General features: G+C 49.2%; 1 protein-coding gene across 2 annotated transcripts in view; it reads right to left on the bottom strand.

Annotated features, from left to right (window-relative positions):
• Positions 1 to 18598, bottom strand: part of APMAP (adipocyte plasma membrane associated protein) — a 28985-nt gene extending 10387 nt beyond the window's left edge. For both annotated transcript variants that reach the window (XM_004270434.4, XM_033429421.2), the window contains exons 1-3: positions 18438 to 18598; positions 10318 to 10434; positions 5696 to 5811 (exon numbers count right to left, since the gene is read on the bottom strand). In XM_004270434.4, coding sequence (XP_004270482.1) covers positions 5696 to 5811; positions 10318 to 10434; positions 18438 to 18529 — 325 coding nt within the window. In that variant the 5' untranslated portion in view covers positions 18530 to 18598. The remainder of the gene's footprint in view (positions 1 to 5695; positions 5812 to 10317; positions 10435 to 18437) is intronic.
• Positions 18599 to 21205: the final 2607 nt, after the last annotated feature.

The raw sequence follows: 21205 nt of genomic DNA, 5'->3' as shown, positions 1-21205 counted from the left end.
AAAAGGAAAGATCCTGCAGACATAAAATTAGTAAAGACACAGTTGAACTCAACAGCATCACTGACTAACTGGATATCAACTACCTCATCCAAACAACAGCAGAATATATATTTTTCTCAAGTTCACATGGAACATTCACCAAGACAGACCATATTCTGGGCCACAACACACACCTTAACAAATTTAAAAGAATAAAAATCATACAACGTCTGCTCTCAGACCAAAATGAAATTAAACTAGAAATCAATAACAGAAAGAGAGCTGGAAAATCACAAAATACTTGGAGATTAAACAACGTGCACTTCTAAATAACACATAATTCAAAGAAGAAACCTCAAGAGAAATTAGAAAACATTTTGAACTAAATTAAAATGAAAATACAACTTATAAAAATTTTCTGGCTGCAGAGAAATCAGTGCTTAGAAAGAAAGTTGTAGCATCAAAGGCATATATTAGAAAAGAAAAAAGACCTAAAATCAATCATCTAAGTTTCCATCTCAGGAAACTAGAAAAAGAAGAGCAAATGAAACCCCAGGTAAGCAAAAGAAAGAAATAATAAAAATTAGAGCAGATATCAATGAAATTGAAAACAGGAAATCAATAGAGAAAAATCACCAAAACAAAAGCTGGTTCTTTGAAAAGATCAATAAAATACTGGGTTGGCCCAAAAGTTCGTTTGGGTTTTTCCGTAAGATGCTACGGAAAACCCAAATACACTTTTTGGCCAACCCAATAAATAATCCTCTAGCCAGGCTAACAAAAGAGAAAAGATAGAAATTACCAATATCAGAAATGAAAGCGGGAACATCACTATAGACCCCATAGACATTAAAAGGATAATAAAGGAACACTATGAACAACTCTATGTCCACAAATTTGATAATGTAGATGAAATGGTCCAATTCCTTGAAAGACACAATCTGCCAAAACTCACACAAGAAGAAAAGAGACAATCTGAATAGGTCTGTATCTATTGAGGAAATGAATCAATAATTAATAACCTTCCAAAAGAGTACCAGACTGAGATGGGTTCACTGATGAATTCTATTAAACATTTAAGGAAGAAATGATACCAATTTTCTATAATCTCTTCCAGAAAATAGAAGCAGAGGAAATACTTAACTAATTCTATGAAGCCAGCATCACCCTAATACCAAAACCAGACAAAGTCACTTCAAGAAAACTACAGACCGGACTTCCCTGGTGGCGCAGTGGTTAAGAATCTGCCTGCCAATGCAGGGGACACGGGTTCGAGCCCTGGTCCAGGAAGATCCCACATGCTGTGGAGCAACTAAGCCCATGTGCCACAACTACTGAGCCTGTGCTCTACAGCTCGTGAGCCACAACTACTGAGCCCACGTGCCACAACTACTGAAGCCTGCACACCTAGAGCCCGTGCTCCGCAACAAGAGAAGCCACCGCAATGAGAAGCCCGCGCACTGCAATGAAGAGTAGCCCCCACTCACCGCAACTAGAGAAAGCCCTCGCGCAGTAACGAAGACCCAACGCAGCCAAAAATAAATTAAAATAAATTAAAAAAAAAAAAGAAAACTACAGACCAACATCTCTCATGTACAAAGATGCAAAAATCCTCAAGAAAATATTAGCAAATCAAATCCAACAATGTATAAAAAGAATTATACACCCCAACAAAGTGGGATTTATCCCAAGTACGCGAGGCTAGTTTAGCATTTGAAAATCAGTTAAGTAATCCACAATATCAACAGAATAAAGAAAAACTACATGAACATATCAATAGATGCAGAAAAAGCATTGACAAAAACCCAACACTCATTTCATGATAAAAACTTTTAGCAAATTAGGAGTAGAGGGGAACTTCCTCAACTTGATAAAGAATATCTACAAAAAACCTACAGTTAACATCATACTTAATGGTGAAAACTAGACGCTTTCCCACTAAAACCAGGAACAAAGCAAGGATGTCTGCTCTCATAACTCCTTTACAATACTGGACTGAAAGTTCTAGCTAAAGCAATAAGACCAGAAAAGGACATAAAAGGTATACTTATGGGGAAGGAGGAAATAAAACTATCTTCACTTGTAGATGACATGATTGTCTATGTCGAAAATCCCAAAGGATCAACAATAACAAAAAAAACTGCTGGAACTAATAAGCAATTATAGCAAGGTTGCAGGATACAAAGATAATATACAAAAGTCAATCAGTTTCCTACATACCAGCAATGAACAAGTGAAATTTGAAATTAAAATCAGAATACCATTTACACTAGCTTCCAAAAGAATGAAGTATTTGGTTTAAATATAACAAAATATGTACAAGATCTAGATGAGGAAAACCATGGAACTCTGATAACAGAAATCAAAGAACTAAATAAAAGGAGAGATATTCCATGTTCATGGATTGGAAGATTCAACATTGTCAAGAGGTTCTTCCCATCTTGATCTATAGATTCAAAGCAATCCCAAGCAGCTATTTTGTAGATATCCACCAAATGATTCTAATGCTTATATGGAGAAGCAAAAGATCCAGAATAGCCAACACAAAAAGCTGGAGGACTGACACTACCTGACTTCAAGACTTACTATAAAGCTACAATAATGAAGGCAGTGTATAATAGCAAAAGAAGAGACAAATAGATCAAAGGAACAGAATACAGAGCCCAGAAATAGATCCACAACTCATCTCTAACAAAAAAGCAAAGGCAATATAATGAGGTACAGATGGTCTCTTCAACAAATGTTGCTGGAACTGGACATTCACCTGCAAAAAGATGAACCTAGACACAGACCTTACACCCTTCACAAAAATTAACTCAAAATAGATCACAGACCTAGATCAAGTAAAACACAAAACTACAAAACTCCTAGAAGATAAAAAAGGAGAAAACTTAGTTGACTTTGGGTGTGGTGATGACATTTTAAATATAACACCAAAGACATGATCCATGAAAGAAAGAATTGATAAGCTGAACTTCATTAAAACTAAAAACTTCTGCTCTGAGAAGGACACCATCTAGAGAATAAGAAGACAAGCCACAGACTGGGAGAAAATATCTGCAAATGATGCATCTGATAAAGAACTTGTATTCAAAATATATGAAGAACTCTTAAAACTCAACAATAAGAAAATGAATAATCCAATTTAAAAAATATCCCAAAGACTTAAACAGACACCTCACCACAGAAGATATACAGATGGCAAATAAGCATATGAAAAGATGCTCCACATCATATGCCAGCAGGACATTGCAAATTAAAACAGCCATGAGATACCACTTCACACCTATTAAAATGGCCAAAATCCAGAACACTGACAACACCAAATGCTGGCGAGGATGTGGAGCAACAGGAACTCTCATTCACTGCTCGGGGGGAACGGAAAATGGTGCAGCCACTTTGAAAGACAGTTTGGCAGTTTCTTATGAAACTAAACATACTCTTATTATATGATCCAGCAATTATTTTGGTATTTGCCCAAATGAACTGAAAACTTAAGTCCACGAAATAATTTGCACACAGATCTTTACAGCAGGTTTATTTATAATTTCCAAACCTTGGAAGCAACCAAAATGTCCTCCAGTAGGTGAATGGAAAAATAAACTACACTACATCCAGACAACAGAATATTATTCAGCAATAAAAAGGAATGAGCTATAAAGCCGTGAAAAGACATGGAGGAACCTTAAATGCATATCAGTAAGTGAAAGAAGTCAATGTGAAAAAACTATATGCTGTATAATTCTAACTCTAAGACATTTGGAAAAGGCAAAACTAAGGAGACAGGAAACAGATCAGTGGTTGCCAGAGGCTGGGGGCAGAGAGGGATGAAGAGGTGGAGCACAGAGGATTTCTGGAGAGGCAGTAAAAATTTTCTGTATGATACTATAACGATGGATGCATGTCATTAAACATTTGTCCAAACCCATAGAACGTACACACCAAGAGTGAACCCTAATGTAAACTGTGGAATCTGGTGATGATGATGTGTCAATGGAGGGTCATCAATTATAACAAATGTACCATCTTATGGGAGATGTTAATAACGGGGCAAGGGACTTCCCTGGTGGCACAGTGGTTAAGAATCTGCCTGCCAATGCACAGGACACAGGTTCAAGCCCTGGTCCAGGAAGATCCCACATGCCGCAGAGCAACTAAGCCCGTGCACCACAACTTGAGCCTGCGCTCTAGAGCCCGCGAGGCACAACTACTGAGCCCGCATGCTACAACTACTGAAGCCCCCACGCCTAGAGCCCGTGCTCCACAACAGGAGAAGCCACTGGGATGAGAAGCCCATATACCGCACGAAGAGTAGCCCCCGCTCAACGTAACTAGAGAAAAGCCCGCGCACAGCAACCGAAGACCCGATGCAGCCAAAAATAAACAAATAAAATAAATTTTAAAAAATAATAATAATGGGGAAAGTAGGGGGTATGGAATATATGGTAAATCTCTGTACCTTCCCCTCAATTTTGCTGTGACTCCAAAACTGCTCTAAAACATAGTCTATTTAAAAACTTAAAGGATGTTCATCGGCAACTCCGGAGGCTAGTGCCTCCCTCCACTGTCAGCAGCAGTGGGTCCCTAGGGCCTTTGTGCGGTTCACACCTGCAGGGGGTAACCAGAAATATCACCAAAGGACAAGCAGCTCCTTTAAGAGAGAAAAGGGAGGTGTGATGAGAGAGCAAGATGAGGCATCAGGCCAAGTAGAAAAGACAAGAAAAGCATTCTCTGAGAGATTTTTTAAAAAATCACTATAACTCCTCAAAGTTCCAGTTTTAAATGTCAATACCAGGTTTTTTTAACCAAAAACACAAAATCTGTGAAATTAATAAACATCAAAATCTTTTTAAGAGAAACATGAAGCTCTATCACGAAGTGCCCATCCCTCCTGAACAATTCTGACTTTGCCACCAACTGGCAGAAACACTCAGTCCTCGGGCCAGCCAAACAGTTCGGCTGGGAAAGAGGGGCTGGTCCACAGCAACAGAAGTGGAGGCGTGGGCCTGACAGGCCTTCGGAAGGAAACAGAAGCACGCTGGCCGCCCATGCCCACAGCCGTTCCACCGTGCTTTGGAAAGACGGCCAGTGAGCAGAGGTAAGAAGTGGCTGGGAAATCCTCACATCTCAACCCTCGGCAAACTTTTCATTAACTATATTTTTTGATTCCTGAGCTTAACTCTCATTCTAACAGACAGAAAAGACCTGTTCAAGGTTGCTACAGACTCAAGAATTAGAACCAGACCCTATTCCAGTTCTTAGGTTTGGGCAAGTTTGAAGCAGATCGTTACCCTTAAATGTACCCACCAAAGTGAGCTTTAAAAAAAAGTGGAAATATTGAGAATGGTTCCTGTTCTTTTCAAAAATGAAATCTACACAAAGACAATCTGTGCTAGGAACGTCCTATCAAGTAACACCTACCCAATGTGATAAATGAACTGAACACCAATGTTTGTCCACATTTTTTCCTTTCTCCTTTCACTTTAAAGGGTCCAACAGTTTGAGCAGAATAAAATGCTTCACAGACATGAACTCAAAATCACCCAGCACTAAAATGGTCTGCAACTCGGAGAGGTGAGAGGCTCCCGCAGGGCATCTGGTAGACAAACACGTGCACGACCGCAGCCAAGAAGGCTGCCCGGGGCTCCCCACGGAGCTGCCCCCACAGGACCCCACTCAGGCAACAGACAGCGCCAAGTCCCAGGGGTCTACTTACCCCCGATATGTGCTATGGACTCTGGCCCAACAAGCTGATTTTCAAAAAGCCTTTCCGCCTGTCGCAACTTCGTATTTGGTTGCAGGACACCAAGCAAGAGCGGGGGTTCTTTGAAGCTGTAAAATAACGCAATTATAGGGATTTGTCTATAAAAGTACATGAAGAAAGTATTTACGGAGGGCCTACAAGGACCTACACGCATAACTCCCCATTCTTTGACAAAGAGCACATGTTCCAATAACATCCTTAGTTGCCAGAAGCACAAGTTAAGAAAAAGAACTTCCTGGGATATCAGGAAAGGTCACAGCACAAAAGAGAACTGAGAACGTAAGCATGGCTGATGCAAGAACTCCGCAGGAGCAGCCACCCGAGGCCAACGGGCCTCCGCCCACCCATCCAACCTGCTCCACCCTGCGGTTCACACACCCAGGCCTTTATTCTCCCCCGGGGCTGCCAGGCCATCCGGGTCCAGCTGAGACGGAGGGAGCGGAGTGGACATTTCACAGTGACAGCCTCACCTCCCACTCCAGAGGGGACAGAAGACGGCTGGGCCTGGCGCCACAGCCCCAGCGTCCGCACACGCGCACCTGTCTCCCACCTGTCACTCTCGGGGGCCCCCCAGCTCCTTCTGGCCTGGACCCCTCCCCGCACAAAGAAGCCGCCCCAGGAGCTCTCCCCTCTCCACACACAGGCAAATACGCCATTTCTCCCAACCCGTCAGCAACTCTTGCTGATGCCACCTGTACAAGTCAGGTCCTCTGCTGCCAGCCTGGTCCACGCCACCATCTTCCCTCCCCACCTCCTCCCTTGTCCCCCACAGTCTGCTCGCAACCCAGCAGCCCACCTGCACCTTAGGAAACACAGTCAGATCCCGGCATCCGCCCCTCAAACCCCTGCAACGGGCCCTCTCCCCCGGAGCCAAGGTCTTCCATGAGCTCCTCGCCCTGAAGTCCGGCCACAGCCTCCTCTCCTCCCCTCACTCTGCCTCCCTGCTGGTCCCTGAGGGCACCAGGCATCTCCCATCCTAAGTCTGCTGCCTCCTCTCCATCACCTTCTCAGTGAAGCCTGCTCCCACCACCCAATTTAGCGTCCAACACGGCCCCCAGAAGCACAGACCCCACCCCACTCGACTTTGTTGGCAGCACTTTTCAGCTCTCACTTCTCTATGTCAACTGTCTGTCCCCACAAGAACACACGAGATCAGGGATTTGTTGTTTTTTCCCTGTTGTATCCTGAACACCTGGCACCCAGGAGGCTCCTGGGGAGTACCGTGGGAGGGAGGGAGGAAGGGAGGAGAGCTCCCACTTCCCCCCCACTTCGCCCACCAGAGTGGGACAACCAAGGCGGGGGGCGGGGGTGATGTGGGAACTCTCCACCCCCATCCCCCTCCAGGCAGAACTCTTCACTCCCTTCCGCCCCCTACTCAAGACACAGCACAACTCCCCCCAAATTAAATCCCCCCGCTTCACCATCTGCTGCCTCCCAATTATGGCTTTCTACCTGCTTTTCAAAAACACACTCTTGGGTTAACTAAGGAGTTTTATTTCCAAAGGGGGAGAGCAGGACCATGACCTGCAACACACCTGGGTTCAAACTTTGCCCGGGAAGGTCACACCTCCCAGGTGCAGGTACATGTGTAACGGAACAACAGACGAGCACACAGAGCCTCCCCTGAGACTCAACCTCCCTCTGCCCACGTGGACGCTGCCGGTTTCCCTACACTCAGGAAGTCCTCAGGGAACGGCTGCAGCATCAAACTAGTCAGTGTATCACGTGCTGTCCCTGCCCCCAAGGAGTCTGAGTAATCTCCACGGGGAAACAAGGAAACATAGGAGAAAATGCAAAGGACACACAAAAAGGGCCCCCAGGCCCGCCGCTGGGTGCAGAAGCATCAGGGAACAGCAGCCCAGGAAGCCCAGCCCAGCACCTCGGGCCAGCCCAGGTCCATGGACTCGCATTAACTCATTAATTGTTAATTCCTATTCACTCGTGCTACTCCCCCTAACTTCAGTCACCACTTATGCTCAGTTTCCAGTTTTATCCTGTTTCTCCCCATGGTTCCATTTGATCAGGATCACTCTTTAGTCCTCCTTCTGAGGTGGAACTGAGGAAATGCCCCCCCCCCCCGACTGTGAGCTGTGAATGTGTCTCACAAGCATGTGGCCAGGACACGGCCCATGGGCCCCAACTCAGCAGTGGTCACCGCAGCCTCCACCCACCACTTTGTGGAAAGGACTCAGCTTCCATCCAGAAAGGAACAGAAACATTATTTTTCATAAAAGGATAGGACTGTTTCTGCCATATTTAAACCATATTTTTCAGTTACTGTAAAATTTAACACAAAAAACACAGTGTTTTAAAGAAGAGATTTTTGTGGCTATGATTTAAAAAACCAACAGGAATAATAATTCTTCTAGCAACTGAAAGCTATTACCATTACTGTCAAAAGTATGCATTTTATTAGCAGAGTGAAACTGTAAAACTCAAAGATAATAAATAAATAGTAGCAATAAAATGCTACAGGTGGTCAGGGATGTGAGGAGCAAATAGAAACACAAAAAATAAAACTCAGGCAAGGCCCACGGGAGACCTGCAGGGGAAGGAGAGAGACAGTGTCCCATGCCCCCTGACCCCTTCAGGAGGGAGACACACTGGGGTCCTCAGAGATGCTCAGGAAATCTTTGAGCCACCCAACCCCTCTGGTTCCACGAGCGGACGCTCCTGTGCAGTGAGGACCACTAAGCTGATGCAAGTGCCAACCACAGGTGACCACACCACTGGGCTCCCATCCTCCACATGCAAAATGTATCCTGACGTACACTGAGCAACACCCTCCAGGAATCGGGATGTCACTTATGTCGTGTCCACTAGTCCCCAATCTTCCTAACAAAGAAAAGAAGGCTGCTCTGCACAGCAGGATCTGGCCAAGTCTGGCAGCCTTCCCGCTGACTCTGCTCCCTAAGGACTGCCACCAACTGCATAACAAGCCACCCTGGAAAGGTCTCCCCTAGTCTTGCGCCCTCTGGGTCTGTCTGTCCTCTGTTTTCCTGAATCCCCTGCAGACAGAGCCCCCAGGACACCTCCCCCAGCTGAGCCCCACCAGCACTGAGACTGCACCACTCGCCCTAGTCGGTGGGTCTCCCCCTTCCTTGTTCATTTTGCTCTGAAGGGAGTTTTACAAAAGTCCTGTTTGCTGCTGTTATCAGCACTTTTCCCCAAACCCCAGATCGTTCCCGTTCTCACCATCTGCCAGCCTTCTGCCTTCGTTCTGGCTTTGGGGGCCCACAGCCCCAATGTGGGCCCAGTCATTCCCTAACTCTGAGCCCAGGAGAGGCCCATCAGCCACACCGGTTTCTCTGGGTTTCTCCTCACCCGGCACATCTACTCCACAGACAGGGCTCATTCTGCACAACCTCAAAGCCTTCCTGACCTCGCTCCCCTCCAGGCTGTTCGGGCTTCACACCTTCTTTCCCCGAATTTCTTCACCACTCTGCACAATAAATGACCTCTACTGAGATCACAGGTCTTCGGTCATGGAAGCTCTAACCCTCCCTGCCCCTCAGATGCCGGATGCTCACCTGCTTCTCACTGCCTCCTCTCTCCAAGGCCGGCTCCCCAGCCCAGGTTTTGATCCCCAGCTGTGGACACAATTCATGCTCCTGCCTGGCCAACTGGATTATCCAGAAAGGCCCAGGCAGTTTGCATTTGGGGCAGGCTTAGCCGCATCCTTCTACCCAGTGAGGGGGTCGGCAGGAGGGAGCCCCTTCGAGAGGACGCCCAACACACCACCATGAAGCCTCAACTCTCACTCACAAACCACCAACGTGTTATTCAGTTGTACCTGTTAGATTCTCTCTATACTGAGACAGGGTTCTTATCTAAAGCTTTAAAGTCTTACATGAACTCACTCATAGTAAACTTCAGACAGCCTCATCACCCTGGGCGGTTCTGAGGGGAAACAGGAACTTACTGAACCAGACTGCACAGCCCTTGATGTCATAAATAATCACACCAAGAGGAGCCTGGCTCTGCGTGACTGTAATTACAAATGTGAATACATTCACGAGACCCTGAGGTGTACACTATTTTTTCAAGTTATAACGGACTGCATTACCCACAGATCCCCACTGATAAAGGGTAACTTAGGAAAAATAGAACAGTAATTACAAGGTTTACTAAAAATCAGCTACTTATAAAATCCTTATTCCAGTAAACATATTTGTGACTGCTGAACAAATAGCACTTACCAATTTTAAAAAAAATCAGTTACTTAAAAAATTTAAAGAAGGCAACTTGAACTTAACCTTCGTTTATGTGTGCTTTTGACACTTCAAATGAATTCAGGTTAATCATCTCTAATACTTAAGCTTCTCTTGTTTGGGATTTTTCTGGTTTTTAATTTTGCTTTGTACAGTTTTGTTTTTGAAACAGTAACATGGATAATACTGTACAACATCTAACTTAACATGAAACAAAGGCACTAAAGAAATCACAGATCTCTACTTCCCATAATAACTTACCTTTCAGAGCAGGTTGGTTTATCAGTCGAGAAGTCATTTCAGCCCGTTTACTATATTTTGTCAAGCAGCACCCCCAGCCCCCCAAGTTGTGCAACAGCTCACCTGAGAGGCTGTGGGTCTATGGGAGAGTCCAGCAGCATCATGGCACCAAGCAGGGGGACGGTGAGGAACACAGCCAGCATCAGGAAGGTGGCTCGGAACACTCTGCCACTGAAGGAGCTGCCAGAGACAAAGCACAGGAAGGCACTGGGCAGGGCTCAGGCGGAGTGGCCGCAGTCTCGGCCCTCTGGGCAGGGGCAGCCCTCCCGCCTGGCCTGCCCGCCACCACCTCCACGTCAGTGACTGAAGGTCAGCACTGTGCACTCCATGCCCTTGCTCTTTTGTTAACCTTTCAGCGTGTGGGACACTCTTCTTGGTTATTTCCAAGGTAGTCTGCTAAGCTGTATCTTGGATCCTCTAGCAGAGGTTAAAAGTGGGCAACCCAAAGAACTGATGGGCACAAAGTGACAGAGGAGAGAGTGGCGCTGAGGCAAGGAGCCACCCTCATCCACAGGGAAGACAGCATCCCTCAGCCACCACCTCTAGCCGCCTGGACTCAAAGAAGCAACGCTCAGAGACAAACTCAAGAAGGAAATAGGGCTTCCCTGGTGGTGCAGTGGCTAAGAATCCGCCTGGGCTTCCCTGGTGGCACAGTGGTTCAGAGTCTGCCTGCCGATGCAGGGGACGCAGGTTCGTGCCCCGGTCTGGGAAGATCCCACGTGCCACAGAGCAACTAAGCCCGTGCGCCACAACTACTGAGCCTGTGCTCTAGAGCCCACGCGTCACAACGACTGAGCCCACGTGCTACAACTACTAAAGCCCACACGCCTAGAGCCCGTGCTCTGCAACAAGAGAAGCCACTGCAATGAGAAGCCCACACACTGCAACAGCCCTCCCTCGCCACAACTAGAGAAAGCCCGTGTGCAGCAACGAAGACCCAACACAGCCAAAAATAAATAAATAAATACATAAAATTAATTTAAAAAAAAAGAAGAAGGAGGAAACAGAAGCAGAACGTCCTGAGCATCCAACCCCAACCATTTTGGGCATCGCACCTCTAAGAGCTCAAGAGGTGACCCCAGCTCTTCTGCCTGGGAGAAGCCGGACAGATACAGACAGTTAGAGAACCTACAAGATCACACCTCCAGGCCGTCACTGCGAAAGCCGTGGGGAGACCTGACAGTGCCCTGGGACCTCTAGCGAAGCGTGTGGGCAAATGACCATGGGGGACTGAAACTCCTCTCCAACAATCTTCACACACATCCTCACTCACCCATGGACCAGGGAGCACGTGAAGCCTCCTGCTAAGAAATAAACTGCCCAGGATCACTGTTTCCTTGCATCAGCATATTCAAATTCACTGAACACCTGAAATCAAGAGTAACTTAAAGCAAATTACAATCATGAGCTCCTAAAGTGGAAAATCTTTTTCTATCAAAAAAAGTTGACTTGAAAAAAATCAGGACTCACACTTAACAGAGCAACTTGACGTGAGGGCAATGTTTCACTTGATTTTTGACAAGATGGTTTCAATGAAGAATGCAGAAATGTGGGGGCCTGGGTGCCAGCCCCAACTGTCCCAACTACAGCCACGCCACTTCAGGTGAGCTGTTGCACCCCGAAGCCCACGGTTCCCCACTGTGACTCAGGGTTTGTGGCAGAGTGACCTCAAAGTCCTACCCAGTTCTGAACATTCATGATTTTAATAAGCAAATAAAGCAGAAAACAAATCGTTCTGCTTCTACTGGGGGTAGGTGGAAATGAAAGAATGACAGAGTGCCCCCTGCAGACACATGGACAGCATGCTGAAGTGCTTGAATCCTGCCCTGGGTCTAAACAGGAGGAACAGACTGTCCTTAGAGCTGCCAGGAGGAACGTGGTGGCCCTGCTGATACCTTGGTTTCAGCAAAGTGAGACTGCATGACTCCTGAGCCCGAAACTGTGAGAGAATCAATTTGTGTTGTTTACATTAAGTGTGTGGTTGCTTGTCATGGTGGCCACAGAAAACTAATACAGTTTTTTTTTTAATTTACTTATTTTATTTTGTTATTTATTTTTGGCTGCGTTGGGTCCTTGTTGCTGCACGTGGGCTTTCTCTAGTTGCAGAGAGCGGGTGCTACTCTTCATTGTGGTGCACGGGCTTCTCGTTGCTGTGGCTTGTCTTTGTTACGGAGCACAGACTCTAAGCGTGCGGGCTTCAGTAGTTGTAGCATGTAGGCTCAGCAGCTGCGGCTCGCCAGCTCTAGAGCGCAGGCTCAGTAGTTGTGGCACACGGCTTAGTCACTCCGTGGCATATGGGATCCTCCCGGACCATGGCTCGAACCCGTGTCCCCTGCATTGGCAGGCGGATTCTTAACCACTGAGCCACCATGGAAGTCCTAATACAGTTTTCTGATTAAACTAAATCTGTTACCTGGAAATGGGGTGCTGCTATAACAAATACCTAAAAATGAGGAAGTAGCTCTGGAATCGAGCTGTAGGTGGAGGAGGAAAGAATCGTGAGGATCAGGAAAGAAAAGGTCTAGATTTCCTCGAACTGACTGTTGTTAGAAACACGGACCGTAAAGACTCTGCTGGCAAAGGCTCAGTACGAAGTGAGAACAGACTGTGAGCTGAAACACGGACACGGAAGGCACTGCTGGTGAGACCTCAGGAGGATGCCAGGACAAGGACCAGACCTGGAGGAAAGCAGCAGAGAGCCGGGCTGACTGTATCCCACAGTGAGGGGGACAGCACGCCTGTACCTGATGAGCCGGGACACCTCCAAGCAGAACTGAGGTGCACCTGTACCTTCATGCACAGGGGACAGCGCTGACCTTTGACACTTCCCTTCTGCTAATGAGTATCCCAAACTGCACCTATTTTCCTTCTAATAACCTCCAAAAAGCGAGTTTTGTTCCTAGCCCCCTTTTCACATGGCGTTGAGGACGCACCCCCAGCAGATGAAACGCTGAGTTGCCAGGCTCCTGGCAGAAGACAGGTGACCAGGAAGGGAAAATCAGGCAACCCCTCCCTCCCAGGCCGGTCTCCAAACCCCATTAGCCGCCTTCTATCGTGACTGACTCACGTGGTCAAGGGTACAAGAACAGAGAGCATGCAGTGCACACGTGGCACAGATCAGCACTGACCACCAGACACAACAGCAGGCGGGCACGACCTGAGAGGCCTGCGAGGGGCAAGGAGCAAGGGCCCCGAAAAGGGTGATGACAAAGATGGTGAAAACAAGAGGTGCCATGCAACGTGCTCAGGAGGGTGACCAGGCAGAACCGGACCGTCCGCTCCAGGACGAGGCAAGTGGATGGGGCACGGTGGCCGGCGCACGGCCCACTGCCAGAAGGACGAGACCGAGGGCCAGGTCTGACCCCAAGCCCACAGTCACTGCTAGCAACACCACCTGCCAAGGACCAGAGGAGACGCCTGGACCTGGAGCCTGGAGTAGCGTTTGAAACACTCTGCACAAGCTGACTGTGTCTGCCCTTCTGGGCGTTGCAGGTAAATGGAGCTACCGGTGTGGCCTCTGTGAGCCGCTCCCTGCGCGCAACACGACGTGTCCGGCTTCATCCAAGCTGCAGCACGTGTCAGCACCTCCTGCCTTCCGCAGCTCAACACCACCAACGTTTATCCTCTCGTCTGCTAACGGACACTTGGTGGGAGGGGAGACGGGGAGTGATTACTTAATGGGAACAAGGAGTTTCGTAGGATGAGGAAAAGTTTTGAAACCACGGTGGTGGTTGCCCAACACTAAACATCACTGAACTGTACACTCTGAGGTGGTTCCCTTTATCTTATGTGAATTTCACCTCCAAAAAAGTTAACGGTGATGAAAATATTCTTAACTTAGACTGTGATGACTGTTGCAAATCTCTCTGAATAAACTAAAAACCCCTGAATTGGACATTCTAAACTGGAGAATAATGGTATGTGAATTACATCTCAACAAAGATGTCAAGAAAGTAAACAAAGTCAGTGACCAACTCTGCAAACCGCCCGTCCACAGGCTGGGACATGCATCACTCACTCGGTGCCCAGTCTGTCAGCGTGATGGCCACAGCCAGTGTCTGCACAGCAAGAGGGCATCTGCAAGGGCGCAGGGAAGGAATGACTGGTCCTGTGGTTCCTTTAAAAGTGGAGTCCCAAAGAGCGGGCCACACGGCACTGCACAAACCCTTCCTTCCGCAGGGCCCCCACAAAGAAGGACGGGCCGTCCTGCAAAGGGGGCTGATGTAATTCCCCTACCCCTGGCCCCTGCTCCTCAGGGGAAGCTGCCTTGTGCAAACTCACCAACGAAAATGGTGACATTGGCCAAAGAGCCCCTTTCCCTTTTCCTTGCTGAACACGATTCCACATAAGACAGATCCTTCCCATCTAGCTCGGACTCTATGTTGTTAACTCTCCTCTTCTACACTGTTGTGTACATTTGAAAATCTTAATTTAGGAATGTGATTTAGAGCTTGTGGCAGCGTGCTTGAAGACCTGGTTGCCCCTTCCTACGACGGGGAAAACGAGGAGTCCAGCCAGGACAGAAGGCAACTGCATACAGCTAGAAAGGTGGCCGGAACTCAGACAAAGGCCCATGTCCACACGGCCCATCCTTGCCGGGGACCCAGCCAGCCCCCTCTTACAATCAGAGTATAAAGAACTGGAGAAGAACTTGGAGGCCACCCAGCCCAGTGCTCCTGAAGGGGGCACCTCCCCTGGGGCAGCTGTAAACAAGGCCCAAGATTCTGTCTGGCAGGTTCAAGCCCCCCAGTTGTGCCTGATGTGCGGCCGGACACCGCTGACCTGATCCAAACCCCTCCCCAGTGAAAGAAGTCCATCAACACCCTGGCTGACCGCCAGCCAGCCCCTTTGGAAAGTTCTGCACAGGGTCAAGTTTTAGAAACAGCAGCCCGGCCCCAGGCTGTTTACTTCCTCACTGCAGGCTGAGACACATTAGCTCAAAAGACCCATCAGCGCCAAACTCCAACTTTACATATCCAATTACTTTAAAAATAGCCCAAACACAAATTTTTAGCCATTTAGAGCCGGCCTGCTTTGCATTCTCTGTGAAACCTCACCAGACAGCTATTACCCATCGATAAAACAGCCTCGCCACTCCCACCCCACTCCTGCCCTTGGAGCTCTCTGACCACCTGCCTTGACCTGGGAGCCTCTCTCATCCCCTCCCCCGTGAGATTCCCCCACACGCAAACCCGTCAGTGACACCCACGAAGCTCACGTGGCTGCTGCCACCCCACAGTCACATCACTTTCCTTCATCAGCCCCAGCATCCCTCAAACCCACTACATAACACCAAAAAGGGACTGAATTTTTAATTTTGGTTCATTTTAATTAATTTAGACTTAAGTAGCTACATGTGGCCAAGTGGCTGCCACATCAGACAGCACCACCTGGGAGCCCACGAGCATTTAATGACCACCTCCACACACGGCAGGCATGCCAGGCCCCATCAAGTTCCCGCCCTCCGTGCATCCTGGTGTAAACATGGCCCGCCGGGGAGTGACAAGCACACAGGGGAACAGTATAGCAGGTCGGGCAGAGGGTGGGGAGGGCTCGAAACCCATGAGCTCTGCCCAGAAACTTCAGGAGAAACCACTGAGCAGAGCCATGCAGCCGAGGAAACACAGGACTCAACGAGCTCTCGGCACAGGCGAGAGCTGCACTCCCCTGGGCACTGAGCCTGTAACTGCTGGGTGCACAGGTCCTGGGGGTGAGGTCGGAGGGCTTCCCACCCAGGCTCTGGGCACATGGTTATTTTAGCCCAAGGTTCATTAACTCTTTGACAGGCCCATCTCACTGCCAGCTCCTGTGAACTCACAGTCAGCCACAGTTCTGCCTCTCCTGCACGGCTGCCCCCACCACACACCTGCCCTGCGTCCACTCAAATAAAGGACCCTCCATTCATCCGTACCGTTTTCACCGACAAAGTGCTGCACGTACCCATCCTACTCTCCTTCCCAATCTGGGCTGACACATCCCAGAAGGTCAGCAACTTCCCTCCCAGGTGCCATCTGGGAAATCAACTTGTTTGCCCCAACCTCTACACCTGCACCCTGAAATTTCCTGCAGTCTCTAAGGCAAGAGAGCGATCACAGTGACGCAACAGGATTTGACAACTACCATGGGCTCAGCCACGACTTACAAAATCCTGTTGCGGCACCAGCCAAACGCGGCAGAGGGCATTCTCTAACCACTTCTGCACACAGGACATCAGGGCCTCGAGTCGCAGACAGAAGTCCTGACCAACAGATTCAGTGAGATCAAAAAAGACCTGTGATTTTTATGGAAAACCTGTTAGGCCCAAATCCAGGGGAGACTGGAACCCAAGGTGCCAAGTATACCTGGAACCTGAGAGTCACACACAACTCTTCTCAATGCTTCTCACTGTCCAGCAGCCAATTCTGTCCTTCATTCATTTTCATGTCACTTGTGACTCCATTCCTCTGTAACTTTACATAAACCACGTCACTCACAGAGACCTCAACGACCTCACCAGGAAAACAGAGCTAATGCCACCTTTCATGCCAAGAGTCAGGAGATGGAGCAAGGTATCGTTCAGTGTCCTGTCCACCGAAATCTACTGTCCTGCTTCTGTTAACTGAACAGTATGTCCTTCAAGGCTTCCTTTATTCTGTTCAGCATGTCTAAAGTTTATCATCATCACGTTTCTACTTCCTTCAGATTCCTTTACTTCACCCATTATACACAACGTTTTCCCGTCTTAGGGTGAACCCTCAACTTTTAAGGTAATCCAAGATGACAATCAGATGAACTACTAGAAACCACCACAAAAGAAGTGAAAAATAGAGAAGAACTGCATGGTAAAAATAAGAAAAAACTAAAGAATTACAATATACACATACGAAGGAAGGTGGGTGACAGGAAAGATACAGATACAAAGTTACAAAGATACAGAAGAAGAGCAAAGAAGAGAAAGAGGGAAACACAGGAAAGCCAAGAAAATGTCTTAAATCAACACAGTGCAAAAGGCACCCAGGGAAAGACCAGCAACAGGTGAGGACTTTGGAACATTCAATTAACCCTAGCATTAAAGAAGAAACCCCCAGAGAAACTGAAAAACAGCCGAATTAACTCCGCCCCCTGCCCTGGGGCCTGGAGTGCCTGGGGGAGCCCAGCTGAGAGTTGGGCCCATCGCACAAGTGCCCTCGGGCACTCTATGCCCTGCACCTTCAGACAGACCCAGGCCGGCTGCTTCCTGGTCTTCTGGGCATGAGTGTGTAGAGACTCGGTGTTGGCACAGTTTCTGGAGCACAGCACTGCCAGTCCGATCATGTGTGCTCTAAAGGCTCCTGAGTCATCACCAGATGATTTCACAACACCCACAGTCAAAAAGGTGTCCAACCTGTCCTGGTTTGCCCAGGGTCAGCACTTGCCCACGTCCAGGGCAAACCAGGATAGCTGATCACCCTACAGTGAGGACTATATACGAAACATATATCCAACCTTTCCACTGGCCCCGAGACATATTATTGAAAACTCTCCATGAATCTCCTTTCTAGAGCCCAAACGCTCCTCTCTGCTATGTCTCTCCTTCAAATGTGTTCCTCTCATTATCATCAGGGAATAAATTCGGTCTCTCTCAGCAAAAGCTGTCCCGCATTCAGTATGTACCATACCCGCTGGCACTCCAAGAAATATTCCCAATATTTCTAACAACATATAAGTCAATCAGTTCCACAGTTCGAGCTTGGTCTGTGTGGGGCCTCTTGGTTCTTCCTAAAAATCCAAAGTTAGGACACTCAGGGCATAAAGTTAAAAGGAGAATTTTATAGGCTTATGCTTCAGTTTTTAGCTAACAAAGCAAAGTATATTTAAATTCCGGAAGGTCCCTATGCATCTCCGTCCCTACCACGAAAACGTGCAAGCCTGGACCCTCACAAAAACTGCCCAAAAACGTCCCTTCGGCTCCCCGTTCTTCCTGAAGGCGCGGCAAGAAGGGCAGGTGCGGAGGCCCTCTCCGCGCGCCCCGGGCTGCTCCGCAGACGTCCCCACGGGGAAGTGCGGCAGGGCCGGGGGAAGGGGGGCCTGGGAGCCGGGCAATGACCGAAGGGCCGCAGGTGCACCGCGCGACGAGAGCCCGCTTCCTCCCGTGAAGCGAGGCCCCCGGGGACTAAACGAGGCGCTCGCCGCTGTCACCGCCTCGGGGTCCGGGCCCGGCCTACCTGCCGCCCTTGGCCTCCGAGACCCGGGCATCGTCCGTGACAACCTGCGGCCGCACGGGCCGGCGCTGCCGCAGCCCATCCGCCTCGCTCATGGCGCCCGTGCGCCTGCTGCCTGAGCCCCGTTCCCCCTACCTACGGCCCGGCGCGCGGAAGTGACGAACAGGCCCCGCCTCCCTCCTCGGCCGTGCGCGGAAGTGACTTGGGCTCCGCCCCTTCCGGCCGCCGGGGCGGGAGTTGCTGCAAGGCGGTCACCGGCTAGTCCGAGCCAGCGCGCCGTCCCGGAGGCGGCTTCCGGCGTCTGCATCGCCGCGTCCTAGCCCGCCGTCCCAGCCTTTCACGTCCGTTCTGACCTCGAGGCGAGGCTCACCAAGAATCCCGTGGCCGTTTCCTAACCGATGGGGTTAAGGGGAAAACGCGCCGGAAAAGGGCAGCCGGCCGTGTTCGCCATTGTGTCGGTCACAGCGACGTTCGGCGGTTTGTAAGCGTGTGGACGGAGCTGTCGCCAGGAGCAGCGGACAAGCGGAGGGCCGCGCCCGCCGACTGACCCGCGCGATCTCCTCCCGGAAGAGCCGACTCTAGCCGGTCGTCGTGAGACACTTTGGGGTTTTAATGAGGAATTTTGCCGAGGGAGACCAACGGGCTTGTGAGGGCGTCCGGCAGATGACGGAGCTGAAGTTGTATGGGATTGGGGAAGACACTGGGAGGAGGTTTTCCCGGCAGAGGAAGCCGGCTCCTGTTACTCGGCAGCGTCTCCAGAAAAGGCCACTCAAAATGAAACCCTGAGAATCGATTTTCTTGCTACTAGGCAAGGCGGTCCCCAGGCCAGTGTGCCACGGCCTTTCTGGGTGCTCGAGGGCACCGGACTCCCACCCAGCTGTCCCCAAGAAAAGCTCGGAAGACCCAGCGTGGGGGAATGAAGATTCCTTGTGTGAATCCAGGTCGGCAGGGTCCCGGATTATAGTTCAAGCCTTGGCAGCATCTTACTTCATTCCCCGCGGGATGCAGCCAGTACAGCTGCTCTGCCAGGGATGGTTTTAACAGCGCTGCATGATCGGCCCCTTCCTGCCTGTCTGGAGTGTCCCTACCCTGAATCCTGTGTTTCACACACTCAGGATTGCTCGCTGTTTCTAATTCTGTGCCTCCCTGCCTTGGTCCTTATTGTTCCTTCACCTCCACTTGGTCAGACCGGTTTTATCACTCAGGACCCACTTCATTTGCTGAAAATCCCTCCCCTAATTTCACAAGCAGGACATCTTCCTAGTGTCTAAGGCACTTTCACTGGAGTTATTTGTGTTCCATGCCAACTGAAAACAGCCAGGAACATGGCTGTACAAGAAAATAATAAAAGGTTAGGTTTATTCAACTTGCTGCAGCAAAGGAATGCACCAGAGGACACGTGAGTCTCCTCAAAACAGGGGTGTTATGGAAGGGTCCTCGAGGGGTGTGGGGCTGTAGTTGGCCATAGATGGTCTTGGCAAGGATGGGTCAGAATTTGTAATCAGGAGAGCCACTGGAGGGGTCAGTGGTTTTGTCTTGGAGCACGTACTCTGCATGAGCTGAGTCACGTGTTGCACGGCATGGTTTAGTCCTGTTTTTCTGTTTGGGTGTCATGGTCAGGCCCACTTTGCTAGCTATGGTTTCTTTCCTTCTCAGTCCCCCCACCCACCCTCCAGCATAGCTAACACCCCGTTCCTGGCAGGGGGGTGGGACCACTCTGATTGGTTAGATCAGGTCCCTCAACCTCAGTGGTGTTGACAGTTTGGGCCAGATAATTCCTTGGAGGGAAGGGAGAGCGGGGAGCTGTCCTGTGCACTGTAGGGGGTTTAGCAGCATCCCTGGCCTCCACCCACTAGATGCCAGCAGCATTCCACCTAGTCATGATAATCAGTAATGTCTCCAGACCTTACCAAGTGTCCCATGGGTTAGACCAACCAGAACCCACTCCCCTCACCCTGAGCCTATGCCAGCGGTGCTGCTTCCCGGTCACTTGTTTTTAAGTCACCTGTGCCAGGAGGACCGTCCCAGGGGTTAGACGCCATAATCAGAGTCTTGAGGCCTTCACAGTGTCGGCAGCTGGACTGAAAGGCATGACGTGAGGGTGAAAATAAACACGTTTGCCAGGCAGCAGTGGCAAGTGCCCCAGCTGGTCACTGTGATTCGTGTTGCCCCAGGATGCTATCACTCTTTAAGACAGGGGTTCTCAACTTTAGCTGCACATTAGAATCATCCAGGAAGCTTTGAAATATCCTGATGCCTCAGTCCCATCCCAGAAATTCCAGTGTAATCGGTCTGGGGTGTGGCTTGGGCATAGGTAGTTTTAAAGGGTCCCCAGACACTTTTTCTTTTTTTCTTTTTTTCTTTTTTGGCTGCGTTGGGTCTTAGTTGCAGCACTCAGGATCTTCATTGCGGCAGTGAGCTCTTTCACTGAGGCGCGCGGGCTTCTCTAGTTGTGGTGCACGGACTCCAGAGCATGCAGGCTTGCTAGTTGAGGCGCATGGGCTCTCTAGTTGAGGCGCGCGGGCTTAGTTGCCCCGCGGCATGTGGGATCTTAGTTCCCTGACCAGGCATTGAACCTTCTTCCCCTGCATTAGAAGGCGGATTCTTTACTACCAGGGAAGTCCCTCCCCAGACACTTTTAAAAGCCGAAGTCGAGCATCACTGCTTAGAGAAGAAATAAGAAATAGAGACATATATACAGCATTCCAGTTTGGGGGGGACAGGGGTCTGAGTCCAGTGTCCCTAAGATTGGAGACCAAGAGAATCACCCC

This window comes from Orcinus orca, chromosome 16, assembly GCF_937001465.1.
Source record: "Orcinus orca chromosome 16, mOrcOrc1.1, whole genome shotgun sequence".
Taxonomy (NCBI): Eukaryota; Metazoa; Chordata; class Mammalia; order Artiodactyla; family Delphinidae; genus Orcinus; species Orcinus orca.
The sequence above is the reverse complement of the archived record's forward strand: the minus strand, read 5'-3'. Positions and strand labels throughout refer to the sequence as shown.